Source organism: Myotis yumanensis, unplaced genomic scaffold (genome assembly GCF_028538775.1).
Source record: "Myotis yumanensis isolate MYYU_CA2020_CCGP unplaced genomic scaffold, mMyoYum1.0.hap1 SCAF_11, whole genome shotgun sequence".
Taxonomy (NCBI): domain Eukaryota; kingdom Metazoa; phylum Chordata; class Mammalia; order Chiroptera; family Vespertilionidae; genus Myotis; species Myotis yumanensis.
The window spans coordinates 19,219,282-19,234,073 of record NW_027223762.1 but is presented as its reverse complement, the minus strand read 5'-3'; the positions used below and the strand labels follow the sequence as shown (position 1 = coordinate 19,234,073).

At 34.2% G+C, this 14,792-nt stretch overlaps 1 protein-coding gene across 2 annotated transcripts in view; it reads left to right on the top strand.

The window, feature by feature from the left end:
- The window catches only part of SOS1 (SOS Ras/Rac guanine nucleotide exchange factor 1), a 105,558-nt gene that overhangs the window by 42,514 nt on the left and 48,252 nt on the right, over positions 1-14,792 (top strand). For both annotated transcript variants that reach the window (XM_070429056.1, XM_070429055.1), the window contains exons 5-8: positions 295-504; positions 4,833-4,976; positions 14,236-14,346; positions 14,424-14,522. In XM_070429056.1, the coding sequence (XP_070285157.1) occupies positions 295-504; positions 4,833-4,976; positions 14,236-14,346; positions 14,424-14,522 (564 nt within the window). The remainder of the gene's footprint in view (positions 1-294; positions 505-4,832; positions 4,977-14,235; positions 14,347-14,423; positions 14,523-14,792) is intronic.

Here is a 14,792-nt window from a genome sequence, read left to right as displayed (position 1 = left end):
GAGAAATCCAAGATAGGATTTGAGAACAAATTAAAAGTAATAGGTTAACAAGAGAGACAGACAGAAACTAGTATTGCTAGAAAACTTGGGGGAGTCAGTTTGTGATACCAGATGTTAAATTCTGTATTAGAGAAACTGAATTGAGGTAGTAGCAATTTTTCCAAGAAAAAATAACTGTGTTTGCTTTTTTGTCATTTAAGAACTGTCTTTAAGGAATTATTTAACTGTTTAACTTCAAATTTGACTATAGATTCATATTTTATTATGCTTTTTAAAATCTCTTTGACTATGTAGGTGTTGATGGATATGTTTCATCAAGATGTGGAAGATATAAATATATTATCTTTAACTGATGAAGAACCTTCCACCTCAGGGGAGCAGACTTACTATGATTTGGTAAAGGCATTTATGGCAGAAATTCGGCAATACATAAGGGAACTGAACTTAATTATAAAAGTTTTTAGAGAGCCCTTTGTCTCCAATTCAAAATTGTTTTCAGCTAATGTAAGTATCATTGTGTATATCATTGCATGTGTTGTTAATTTTACATGACCAATGAAATTTGAATTTTTATAGTTCATGATTGCTAACTTGTCAAACATTTTTAAGTTGTGGGATCTAATTCACAGTGACTATGATCACAAAGTTGCTACAACCATGTCAATAAATTTAACATTATAAATTGGAAACTAGACTGATTATATAAGTAGAAATGAATTCACAGAATCTTTAATGTACTTCAAAGAAAAAACCTCTTATTTAAGCAGATATTTTTTTGTTTGTTTAATTTAACACATTTGAGTCATTCAACCAGAACTTTATCAGTGCTGCATATATTAAGTGCCATACTTAGCAATGAGGATTCAAAGATGAATAAGGAAAAAATTCTTCCCTCAAGTTTAATCTAGTCAAGACAGAGAATATAAACTTAAAATTAAATTGCAATACAATGTGGTAATTACCATAATCTATATATATAAAAGGCTGATATGCTAGGTGTCCCTTCCTTCATCCGACTGGTCACTATGACGCTTACTGACCACCAGAGGGCAGATGCTCAACACAGGGGCTGCTGAGCTGCAGTGACTTGGCAGCGGCAGTTCTCAGGTGACGCACCGTGAAACCAGAGAGGAGGGAACCTGATTCCTCACGGGCCATACGATTACACCTTCAGCTGTGGGTTATGTTGTTGCTGGGGCACTGTCGCCCTGATTCTGGTTTACTGCACACATGTGTTTGCGTTCCACACCCTGTATGACAGCAACTTTGCAGAGTGCCCTCTTGCACTCTGGGACCCCTTGGGGGATGTCAGAGAGCCAGTTTTAGCTGATCCCTGCAGGCCAGGCCAAGGGACCCCACCTGCCGGAGGGACCCCCGCTCACTCTGTAGATGCCTTTTGAGCCACAGTGCCACCCCAGGTGTGGCCAGCTGGGGAGGGACCGTGGGAGATTGGCTCTAGGACTTGTCCGGCCCATCTCGCCGAGTCCCACCCCGCCAGCCACCTTCTAATTAATTTCCTTTCAATGTGCACGAATTCGTGCACTGGGCCACTAATAGAAGTATAACAACAGTATTTTGGAGAAGAGCACAAAGGAGGGAGCCAAAAACATTAAAAATTAGAGAATAGGTTACTGATCTTACAATAATGATCAAACCAATCTCATAGAGTCCTAGGGAATGCTGAGTGAGAACAGTTGAGATTGCCTAGAGTTTTATTTTAGTAATTCCTAGAACTGTAGCCACATTGCTATTGATGACTGATGAAGAAGCAGTGCTCACTACAGAGGCTGAGACTGGGGCTCAAGTTAGGGCAATGAGTAAACATTAAAAAACAAAGGAGTAAATTATGAGTTGTACAAGTCTATATATAGTAAAAACCATTGAATTGTCTAAATGTATGGTATATAAATTATATTTTAATAAAGTTGTTTTAAAAATGTAAGATTTCTTAGGATACAAAAGTCAAGAACTATAAAATTAAAAATGAATTTTGGACTTTGTTAAAATTAAAAACTTTTTCTTTTCCAAATACATTGTCTGAAAAATAAAAAGGTAAGCCACAGATTGGTAAAACCTATTTGAAATACATATATCTAACAAAGGACTTGTATCCAGAATATAAAAAACTTTTACAATTCAATAATTTAAAAAATAGCCTGATATTTTTAAGTGGACAAAAATATTGAACACTTTATAAAAGAAGATAGACCAATGACCAAAAAGGATATCAAAAAATGCTCATCCTCAATAGTCATCAAGGAAATGCAAATTAAGACCACAATGAGATACTACTATACACTCATTAGAAAGGCTAAAATTAAAAAGACTGCCAATACCAAATGTGGAAAAGAATGTGGAGCAACAGCTTATGAGAATATAAAATTCCCACATTGCTTGTGAGAAGGCAATCCAGTGTAAATACTTAGGAAAAGAGTTTGGCAGTTTTGTATCACATTAGACATAAACTAGCCATTCTACCTAGAAATTCCATTCCTAGGTCTTTACTCAGATGAAATTAAAACATGTCCATACAAAACTTGTTCATGAATGTTCAGAGCAGCTTATTTATAATAGTCTCAAACTGGAAACAACTCAAATATCCATCAACAAGTGAATGGATACAAAAGACTACTTATAATTCTATTTGTTCAATATTCTAGGAAGACAGTTGTAGTCTATAGTGACAGAAAGCAGATCACTGATTTCTTGGGGGAGTAGTAGTGATTAAAGGGGGTGGTGCACAAGGAAACTTCCTATGGTAATGAAAGTGTTTTGTATCTTGATTATTGTTATAGTTCTAGTGAAGAACAAAATCTCATCAGGAAGTAAATTTAAATAGGTATATCTTACTGGATATGTATCATGCCTCAAAGTTGATTTGACAAAAAAGTATCGTCACTGATAAAATTAATCAAATACAAAAACAGTAATTGAATAAATGCAAACTAGTACTTGTTTTTCAATTATCTAAGCAATTTTCTAAAAATTAAGATTGACAATATTCAGTGTTGTAAGAGTTTGGCAAAACTGTTACTCCCATACACTACTGATGGAAAGGTAAACTAGTGGACTCTTAAAGAAAATATTCATAGATATTTTAAATACAAACCTGGTAACAGAAGTCTTTATCCAGGAATCTATCCTACAGAAAATCTTATGGAAGTTACAGAGTGTTATATTGAGTATTCTTATATGCATATCTATTTGTAATATAAGATAATAGAAGTGTAGAATGCTAAGTGAAGTAAAGGGGTGCTACATGGATTCATATAGATTCTTTGTCATTACTAGTAGAACAAGAGCCTATGGGCATGCTTCAAGCCCAAGTTAGAGAAGAGCTGAGGCGGATAGGAAGCTGGAATAAAGCATTTCTGCTATATACCAAAGTATGGTGGTTGTCTTGAGAAAAAAGCACTGTTTGAGTTGCAAACTGAATTAGCTGCCTTTTTCATGAAACACAACTTTTATGAAAGAATTATTGACAAACTATGGTTATTCAGATGTATATCTGGCAGACATTTCCAAAAATGAATCAAATGGGGAGAAAAAAATGAATAAAGCATACCTGTTACTTCAAGGAAAATAACTGGCAGTGTTTGTTGACAGTGATAAAATTTGAACTTTCTAGCTAATTAGAGTTTGGGAAAATTTGTATCCACTCCCATGATCTGTAATAATGCTAATGGATTTGGTCTTTAATATTGTATAGTGAAAATATGTTAATGTTTGGAAAATCTGCAGAATTCAATGGACTCATTTTCCAAGTGACCAAATTCATAATGCTACAGAATCACACATGGGTAAAAGATCCATTCAGAGTTCAAAATAGGCCAATGAATTTTAATGTAACAGTACAGAATTGATATGGTTTCAGATTCCACATCAAAACTAACTTTAAGAAACTACTATTTATTGAATTTTGTGTAATATCATAAAATGATATTTATTCCATTCATATGAAATGTCCAGAACAGGCAAATCCATAGAGACAGAAAGTAGATTAGGATTGCCATTAACTGGGAGGAAGAAAAGCCTGGAGAGTGCTGCTAATGGATACAAGCTTTCTTCTGGGGGTGATGAAGATGTTTTGGAATTGGTAATGGGGATGATTGAACAGCTCTGTGAATATATGAAAACTGTTGAAGTATCCTTTTAAAAGGGTGAATTTTATGGTATATAACTTACAACTCAAAGAAACTATACAGAAAAAGAAAAGGATAGCCATAATTATTTGAATAAACTATTAAAATACTCCTTTTTTTCCTACTACATATCTGTGTAAAGCAAGATATTCTCCATATGCTTTAAACAAAACAGTGTACCACAACAGATTGAATGTGGAAATATATATATATGTAAATTTAATCATCATCTGTTAGGCTAGATGTTAGAGATTTGCAAAAACATAAAACAATGCCATTCTTCTCAGGTAAATTTTTTTTGTATTGGAAAAATATAGTTTTCATAAAAATGCTATTTATTGTTATTTTTAAATGTTTTTAGATTTCTGTGGTTTTAATTTCTAATATAGTAAATATTAATAGGTATAATTATAAACAAAGGCCCTTTGGAGTATTTAATAATTTTTAAGAGTGTAAGTGTATTCTGAGACCAAAATGTTTGAGAACCACTGACCTAGAGAAATGAAATGCATTTGCAAATTGTACATTATTTCAAAAGGAATTCTTGCATTATCTTTTACTTAAATTTGTAAGTTGTTAAAATTTCTCACTGTATATACCATGTTTAAATTTTGTGATTTTAAAATGATTTATTGGCTCAAAACTTGTTTTTTATTATACAACCTAACAGTGTTATTTTCTTCCCAACAGGATGTAGAAAATATATTTAGTCGTATAGTAGATATACATGAACTTAGTGTAAAGTTACTGGGCCATATAGAAGATACTGTAGAAATGACGGATGAAGGCAGTCCCCATCCACTAGTAGGAAGCTGTTTTGAAGACTTAGCAGAGGTAAGTACTTTAATTATACATCAAAACAAAACTGCATAAAAGTCCTGCTTTGCATTGAAATTGGAATCTTAATTATTGTTTCCAGCTAGGGTCATAGATATTAACTGCTGTCTACTCTGCTTTATTGCCCCTTCAGAGGGTCATTGTTAACATTTGCTTCTCTTATGGAACCCAGAAAAAGTAGTCTCTTGTTCATTAAAAAAACACAGATCCCATAGCGGGGAGGCATTTACAGCTGACACTCAATTGTCTATCTTAACACAGCAAGGATAAGAAAAGTTGATGAAGGCCCTATCAGTGAAGAGGCCATAGAATTTGGCCTCTATAGTGTGTTCCATCTAAACTCTGCTACTTACTAGTTTTATGTAACCATGGGCATTTTATTTCACATCTCTAAACCTCTATATCTATATTTGTAAAACAAGGATAATAATAGAACTCTGGATTTTTGTGACAAATAAAATAACCTACCTAAAATATTTAGCTAACCATCTCCACACAGTAAGCTATTCAATATATGATAATCACACATTGTTATTTAGAATAGGAGTGGTGAAATGATTCAGATATCATGGGGTTAGAAAAATGATTAGTCTCCTTGGATATTTCAAATGCTGAAATATATGTGAGTCCTAATAAGTTAGCATTGATATTCATTCTGAGATTTCTAGCTCTTGCTTTGTTCTCATTTTAAAATCTATACATTTTATTATAACACGGCGTTATAAAACAAAAAGTTCAAAATTTTTAGGCAAAAATAAGATTAGAAATGGAATAGACATTCAAGGAGTGAGCTCTGATAGCTGGGTGTTGAGCTCTTAAGAATAATAAGGACTAAATGTGTTCCATAGAAGTGGGCAAGGCTTCTTGCTTCGAGGCCCTGGTTGTAATAGGATACTGGGGAAATCTGCCAACCTGATGCTTATAAGGATTTATAGAAAGTTGTGGACCTGAGGTGAAGAGACAGAAACACTACTTTATAACAAATGTGCTTTAAAACCTAACAGAGTATCCCACAATAATCAGCCAATATGATTACAGAGCCTGAGACCTTTTTGAAAAGTCATTTTAAGAGCAGATTCTGGTCTGAATGAGTGATCATATAGGAATGGGAGAGAAAAAAGGAAACCAAAAATTTAAAGCCTCCCCCCTAAGAAGTCTATAATACAAAATTCTAAACTACAAGACAAAGTCGAATGCTTGGAGTGATATCTAACAAAATCAACAATTACAAAATGAATTCATTCCAGATTAATTTAATTTTGTACAATAGATTACAAAGAATTTAAAGGAAGTTTAGGATGCTCAACTAGATAAATAAAAGCATATGATCCATGTATAAAAAAAGACATTGTGAAACAAAACAGGCAGGAAGGAAACAAGAACAAGTAGGTATGAAAAGATATTGGGAATTAAATATACATGCAGTGCAATAAAAACTCATAGTGTAGTATAACGTTTACCAGATCTAGTTCAAGGATGAAATTAATGAATTTAGGAATTCACTAAGAATGTGACACACAGAGACCAAGATAAGAATATAAAAGGCTAGATAAGAGTAATTAAGGGTACATTGAAAGGCTTCAATATACATCTAATAGGTATTTCAGACAAAGAATGATAGAGGAGCAATATTTGAAGAGATAAAAACTGAAAATTTTCCAGAAATGAAGATACAAGTTCCCAGATTAAAAATGAATTCCAGCCGAAACCGGTTTGGCTCAGTGGATAGAGCGTCGGCCTGCGGACTGAAAGGTCCCAGGTTCGATTCCGGTCAAGGGCATGTACCTGGGTTGCAGGCACATCCCCAGTAGGAGATGTGCAGGAGGCAGCTGACCAATGTTTCTCTCTCATCGATGTTTCTAACTCTCTATCTATCTCCCTTCCTCTCTGTAAAAAATCAATAAAATATATTTTAAAAAAAAATGAATTCCAAATATTGGACAGGATAAATTTTTTAAAAACCACAGCCAAAAGCATTGTAGTGAAAAATAGAATATGTTATGAACTGTGAGAGGCAAAAGGGAAACTACACTGAGAATGACAGGAGGTTTTAACAAGAGGCTAGCAATCAGTTGTGTGATATCTTCAAAATACTAAGGGAAAATAGTGTTTTCTGCCCAACTAAACCTTTATTCAAGAGTTAGTACATAACTATGTTTGGTGTCAAGTGGTTACTTGAAATATTGGGAGACCAGTTTGTAAAGTATATGATTGTCTAGTCACTATGCTATACACCTGAAATTAATACAAAATAATATTGAATGTAAACTGTAATTGAAAAATAAAATTTTAAAAAGAGTGAGCACAAAGATTAAAATAGTAAAGCTAGCAAAAGCAAATGAGATTTTCATGACCTTGGAATAGGCAAAGATTTTTTAAACAGGACACAAAAACACTAACCATAAAAGAAAAGATTGATAAACCAGACTACATTAAATGTAAGAACACCTGTTCATCAATAGACAAAATTAAAAGAGTGAAAAGGCAAGCTATAGACTGGGAGACAATATCGTAATATCTATAACCAATGAAAGACTCGTATCCAGAGTATGTAAAGAACCCCTACAAATCAATAACTAAAAGATAGGCAACTTAGGTTTTTGCAGAAATAGATAAAAGACCTGACAAAAGACCTGAACAAGTACTTCCTAAAAGAACAAAAGGTGCTCAACATCATTATTATCAAGGAAATGCAATTTAAAGCCATGGAACAGTTGGAACTCTACATTGCTGGTGGAGGGGGTGTAAATTCTGCAGCTACTTTGGAAAACTGTTTAACATATCTATTGAAGCTAAGAATACAATGTACGCTATGGTCCAGCAGTTTCACTCCTGGGCACATAGAAAAAGAAAAGAATGCCTGTATTTACCAAAGGCATGTTCAACAATGTTTGTAACAGGTTTATTCATAATGGATAATCTGTGATATATTCACACAGTGAAATGCTATAGGGTAATAATAAAAGAATGAACCGTTTTTTTAAAGGCAACAATGTTGCACAAAATAAGACTCAAAATACTATAATTGCATTTGTAGGAAGTTCTTTATATAAACAGATCTTTGGGAATAGCAGTTGTTGTAGATAAGTTTTCCTTATCTGAGTGTTGATTATACAGATGATTGCATAAACATATAAAAATTCATCTAACTGTGGACTTTATGTAAATTATACCTCAATTTAACAAGCAATTCAGAGGGGGGAAAAGTGAGAAACAAATAAAAACAGACACGGGGGAGAGGTCAATCGGGGCAGGGAGAGAAGACTTATGTAATACTTTAAACAATAAAGAATTTAAAAATAAAAACAAAAACAGCAGACATTGACCAAGAGAGTTTCCTACCCATAGGCCCTCATTATAAGAAGTATTGAACGGCCGTAACCGGTTTGGCTCAGTGGATAGAGCGTCAGACTGCAGCAAGGGTCCCAGGTTCGATTCCAGTCAAGGGCATGTAGCTTGGTTGCGGGCACATCCCCAGTAGTAGGTGTGCAGGAGGCAGCTGATCAATGTTTCTCTCTCATCGATGTTCCTAACTCTCTATCCCTCTTCCTTCCTCTCTGTAAAAAAAGTCAATAAGATAAAAAAATAAAAAAGAAGAAGTATTGAACGATGTTCTTCAGCAAGAAGGAAAGTTCTACTTAGGGCAGTCAAGGAATATAAGAAATAAAGTTGAGAAATGTGTTGGTAATTTTGATAAACTTCTGTATATTTTAAAAACCAAACTTTTGTGTGTGTGTGTTTAAAAGGAAAGGTTAAACTAAACTTCTAAGCACCAGTAATAAATTATACAGTGTGTAAAGTGGGCTTGTATTTAGAAAGACAGAAAAATTGAACAACTTTAAACTCTCTTTGAAATTTAGAAAAATTAAAGATAACAAACTATATTTATACTGAAAACATTTAGGAGAGTTACCAAAAAAATAGAAATACTGCCTATAGGTTACAAAGACCAAATGGGGGCGGGCGGAGAATTATAGTTATCCATATAGAGAGAAACAAAATTCTTACTTAGTTCATGTCATACACAAAAAGTTATCAATAGATTTAAAATCTAAAAATGAAAAACAAAACTTTAGAAGTTCAGAAGAAAATATAGAACATATTTATGATGTTGAGATTGGAAGGGTTTCTTTCACATAGAAAGTGAAAACCATTAAAGAAGAGATTTAAAAGTTTAAAACTTCTGCCTTAGAACACCAACTTACACCATACACAAAAATAAATTAAAAAGGACAAAGTACTTAAACGTAAGACAGGAAACCATAAAAATCTTAGAAGACTCCATAGGCAGCAAAATATCAGACATATGTCGTAGCAATATCTTTACCGATACAGCTCCAAGGGCAATGGAAAAACTAAGGAGAAAATAAACAAACGGGACTACATCAAAGTAAAAGGCTTCTGCACAGCAAAAGAAACCATCAACAAAACAACAACAAAGCCCACTGCATGGGAGAACATATTTGCCAATGTTATCTCCGATAAGGGTTTGATCTCCAAAATTTACAGGGAACTCATACAACTTAACAAAAGGAAGATAAACAATCCAATCAAAAAATGGGCAAAGGACCTAAATAGACACTTTTCGAAAGAGGACATACGGAAGGCCAAAAGACATGTGAAAACATGCTCAAAGTCGAGAGATTCAAATCAAAACAACAATGAGGTACCATTTCACACCTGTCAGGGTGGCTATCATCAATAAAGCAACAAACAACAAGTGCTGGAGAGGATGCGGAGAAAAAGGAACCCTCTTCCCCTGCTGGTGGAATGCAAACTGGTACAGCCATTGTGGAGAACTGTATGGCGATTCCTCAAAAAATTAAAAATGGAACTCCCATTTGACCCAGTAATCCCACTTCTAGGAATGTATCCCAAGAAAAAAGAAACACCAATCAGAAAGGATATATGTACCCCTATGTTCATAGCAGCACAATTTATAAAGGTTAAGATTTGAAAATAGCCTAAGTGCCCATCAGCAGATGAGTGGATTAAAAAACTGTGGTACATCTACACAATGGAATTTTACGCTGCTGTAAAAAAGAAGGAATTCTTACCATTTGCAACAGCATGTATAGAACTAGAGAGCATTATGCTAAGTGAAATAAGCCAGTCAGAGAAAGATAAATATCACATGATCTCACTCATTTGTGGAATATAATGAACAATATAAACTGATGAACAAAAATAGAACCAGAGACATAGAAGCATCGAACAGACTGTACAACCTATGAGGGAAGGTGGGGGGTGAGGGGGTAAGAGATCAACCAAAGGACTTGTATGCATGCATATGAGCAAAACCAATGGACACAGACAGTAGGAAGGTGAGGGGACTTGTGCTTGGGGGAGGTGGTGGTGGGGGAAAGGTCAATGGGGGAAAAAAGGAATCTCATATAATACTTTAAACAATAAAGAATAAAATAAATAAATAAATAACTTCACCAGTTTGTCTCAGTGGATAGAGCATTGGCCTGGGGACTGAAGGGTCCCAGGTTCGATTCCAATCAGGGGCACATGCCCGAGTTGTGGTCTCGATTCACAGTAGGGGCCATGCAGGAGGCATCCTATCAATGATTCTCTCTCCCTCTCCCTTCCTTTCTGAAATCAATAAAAAAATATATTTTAAAGAAAGTTTAAAACTTCTGTTCAAAAAATGATACTCTAAAGTTATGAGGAACACGAAAGAGTGAGGTTGAAATCTTTACACCATATACAAACATAACCTCAAAATAGATCCAAGTCCTAAAGTAGGAGCTAAAATTATAAAACTCTTGGAAGAAAGCATGGCTAAGTCTTCATGACTTTGGCCTTGGCAAAGGATTCTTAGGTATATGACACCAAACCCATGAGCTGCACAAGAAAAAATAAGTAATTTGGACTTAAAAATGTTTGTACTTCAAAGGACACCATCAAGAGTGAAAAGATAGCACACAAAATGGGAGAAAATGTTTACAAATTATATGTTAAAAATCTAGTATTCAGTGTATATAAAGAACTCTTTTTTTTTTAATATATTTTATTGATTTTTTACAGAGAGGAAGGGAGAGAGATAGAGAGCCAGAAACATCGATGAGAGAGAAACATCGATCAGCCGCCTCCTGCACATCCCCTACTGGGGATGTGCCCGCAACCCAGGCACATGCCCTTGACCGGAATCTAACCTGGGACCCTTGAGTCCGCAGGCCGACGCTCTCTCCACTGAGCCAAACTGATTTTGGCTATAAAGAACTCTTATAAAAAGACATCCCAACTTTAAAATGGGCAAAGGATTTCAATAGGAATTTATCCAAAGAAAATATGCAATAGCAATAAGCACATGAAAATATGCTTAACATCATTAGTCATTAGTGAAATGCAAAACAAAACCATTGTAAAGTACCAATTCACACTCATTAAGATGGCTATAATTTTTTTTTAAAGGAAAATAAGTGTTGATGAGGATGTGGAGAAATTGGAACCCTTATACTTGCTGGTGGGAATGTTAAATGGTACAATTTTACATAATCCAGGAGATCAGTTATACCTATAGTGTTTTGTTTTGTTTTAATCTGCAGTATTATAAAATATTGCTTTTCTGAGCTAGATGGTGAAGATAGCAATGTTAGGTTGTTCTCTGTACTTTTCTGTACATTTAGAATATTCTAACACAGCGGTTCCTCAACCTATGGGTCGCGACCCCTTTGGGGGTCGAATGACCCTCTCACAGGGGTCGCCTAAGACCATCGGAAAACATATATATAATTACATATTGTTTTTGTGATTAATCACTATGCTTTAATTATGTTCAATTTGTAACAATGAAATTGGGGGTCACCACAACATGAGGAACTGTATTAAAGGGTCACGGCATTAGGAAGGTTGAGAACCACTGTTCTAACAGATAATACATAGTTATGTATATTATTAAAATATTTATGAATTTTATAAGTTTTGCATTTAAACCAGAAAACTAATCATAAAGTCATCTATTAATTTACACATGGGTCCTTAGAAATGCTTGCCATTCTATAAATTTATCCTTAAGAATAAACCTATGTGATTAGAGCTTGGATTCCCAGTTAGTTTTCAATTTTTTTTTCTCTTAATATTAGCTACTTTAGAATGATAATACTAGGTACTGTTTGTTTAGTGCTTATTACATGCATACCCAATTGTAAGCATTTGTATATGATATTTAATTCTTAAAACAACCCCTTGAAGTAGGTATTACCTACATTTTCCAATGAGGAAGCTGGCTTAGAAAGAGGAAGTAGTTTGTCAAAGGTCACACAGCTAAAAAGTAGTGCAATAAAAATTGGAACTCTATGACTCTAAAGACATGCTTGTAAGACACTACACTGTGTAGCCTTTTCTTTATGTATATAGTTCTTATAAAAATTCTCTAAATAAAGTGTATTGAAAGGGGAAGAGGGCAAACATTATCTGCTGTATATGATGTCTAGAGTTCAAGATACACAATTTAGAAGCATCTGATCACATTTTTTTCTCTCTCCCATCCACTTAATTCATACCTGACTCCTTTCTTTTTATTTATTTATTTATTTATTTATTTATTTTTATTTTTCGCTTAAAGTATTACAAAGGGTATTACATAAGTGTCCTTTTTTCCCCCCCGCCCTTGACAAGCCCCTGCCCTCCCTTACCCCCCAGTGTCTTATGTCCATTAGTTATGGTTATATGGGTGCATACAAGTCCTTCGGTTGATCTCTTACTCCCCTCCCTCCTGTCCCCCAACCCTCCCTGGCCTTCCCACTGCAGTCCGACAATCAGTTTGAGGCAGCTCTGCCAATGTATTTATTATTGTTCAAAAGTTTGTAATGGTCTTAATTATCCATGAAAGAGTGAGATCATGTGGTATTTTTCCTTCATTGACTGGCTTGTTTCACTTAGCATAATGCTCTCCAGTTCCATCCATGCTGTTGCAAATGGTAGGAGTTCCTTCTTTTTAACAGCAGCATAGTATTCCATCGTGTAGATGTACCACAGTTTTCTAATCCATTCATCTACTGATGGGCACTTAGGCTGTTTCCAGATCTTAGCTATGGTGAATTGTGCTGCTATGAACATCTGGGTACATATATCCTTTCTGATTGGTGTTTCTGGTTTCTTGATACCTGACTCCTTTCTGTTGTTATTATTGAAACTCTCCATTCCAGTAAAATCTACAATGAGCTGGGCTGCAATTTCCAGTGTTATATTACTATAGAAATTTTTAGTGGGAAAACAATTGAAAGTATTAAAATTGGGAAATGAACTAGGAGCCAGTTCAAGAATTCAGATGACTTGGAATTTTGTATACCATATTGCATTTCCCAAAGAACAGAACTGAAGTCTTCTGATTCCTGATCTTGTGTTGTTGTTATTCAGTCTTTCCTTAAAAAAAAGAATCTGATAACATTAAGGCTAATTAATACATAAACGTCATTTTTTTTTTGGTCTTTTCCTTTTGCTGCACGCCTCCACTAGATGTCCCCTTCCTCTTTCTAGAATTACCCTTCATAGAAAGCTCTTGCTAGAATCTAGAGCACCTCTTTTATAATTTTGTTTTTTTACCTAGAATATGACATAGGATGGGAAAGAGTAGAGATCCTACCTCCTGCTAAAATCTAGATACCTACTCTTTTTTCCTCGGGAATCATCAAAACCAGTAAATTCTAATCTTTTAGACATAACTATTACAGTTGTTTAGTTTATTAATGATTGATGATGGTAAATTTTTGGATAATTTGAATTAAATTGTTTAAATGTCTTGTGAAAACTGTAACAATGAATTTTAGATGATTATAAACTGTTATCTCTGACTTACAGAATATGAAAGTAAAAGTCTGCCACTAAGAAATCACCATGAGAAAATAAATGTCTGGCACCAGTATCTAAATGTTTATCTAGTTGTAGATATCTATATTCTTTGGTGTTTAGGCTAAGCTTGTTTTTTAGAACCCAAAGTCTCCCAATTCTTATGACCATGTTTGTTGATAATACTCTACTAGAATCTGTTGATGAGGTGTCATAACATATAAGGCTCTTATTACTCATCAGAATAAATTGATTTACTGTCTTACTTGAAAATATTAGATTTATTTTGTTAAAATTATAATTAATAGCCATGTAATCTTGTTTGGAGGCTTTAAAGGGAAGATGTAATTGTGCTGGTATAGATGTGCCCATAATTTAATTTTTCTGTGTGGATTGTGGGTTTTTTGATGTTCTACTTTGGAGAAAGATAATTTATGTTTTATCTTCTTTATTTTCTAAGGAACTGGCATTTGATCCATATGAATCATATGCTCGAGATATTTTACGACCTGGTTTTCATGATCGTTTCCTTAGTCAGTTATCAAAGCCTGGAGCGGCACTTTATTTACAGGTATAGTTATTTTTAAATCAAGGTATATGATATCTGAAAACTAAACTTAAAAAAAATTAAATCACTTTGTTTTCTAGTCAATAGGCGAAGGTTTTAAAGAAGCTGTTCAGTATGTTCTACCCAGACTGCTTCTAGCCCCTGTTTACCACTGTCTACATTATTTTGAACTTTTAAAGGTAAGAAAAGTATTCAATTGTGATACAATTTTTTACCAACTTGTGTATCAATTATTATGTGAGCACCCATGGATATTAGTCTGTATCTATTTTCTTTTTCTAGTTAAGCAAATACAAATGAATCTGCAAAAAAGTGGCATATTTTCTTCAGTTTTAATAGTGAATTTTAAAGCAACGATCAGATATTTTTTATCTTGTATCCTTACGTTTTGTTTACATTGATGGTTATTTGGAAACAACATTGGATTTATTTATGCATCCAAGTAACCC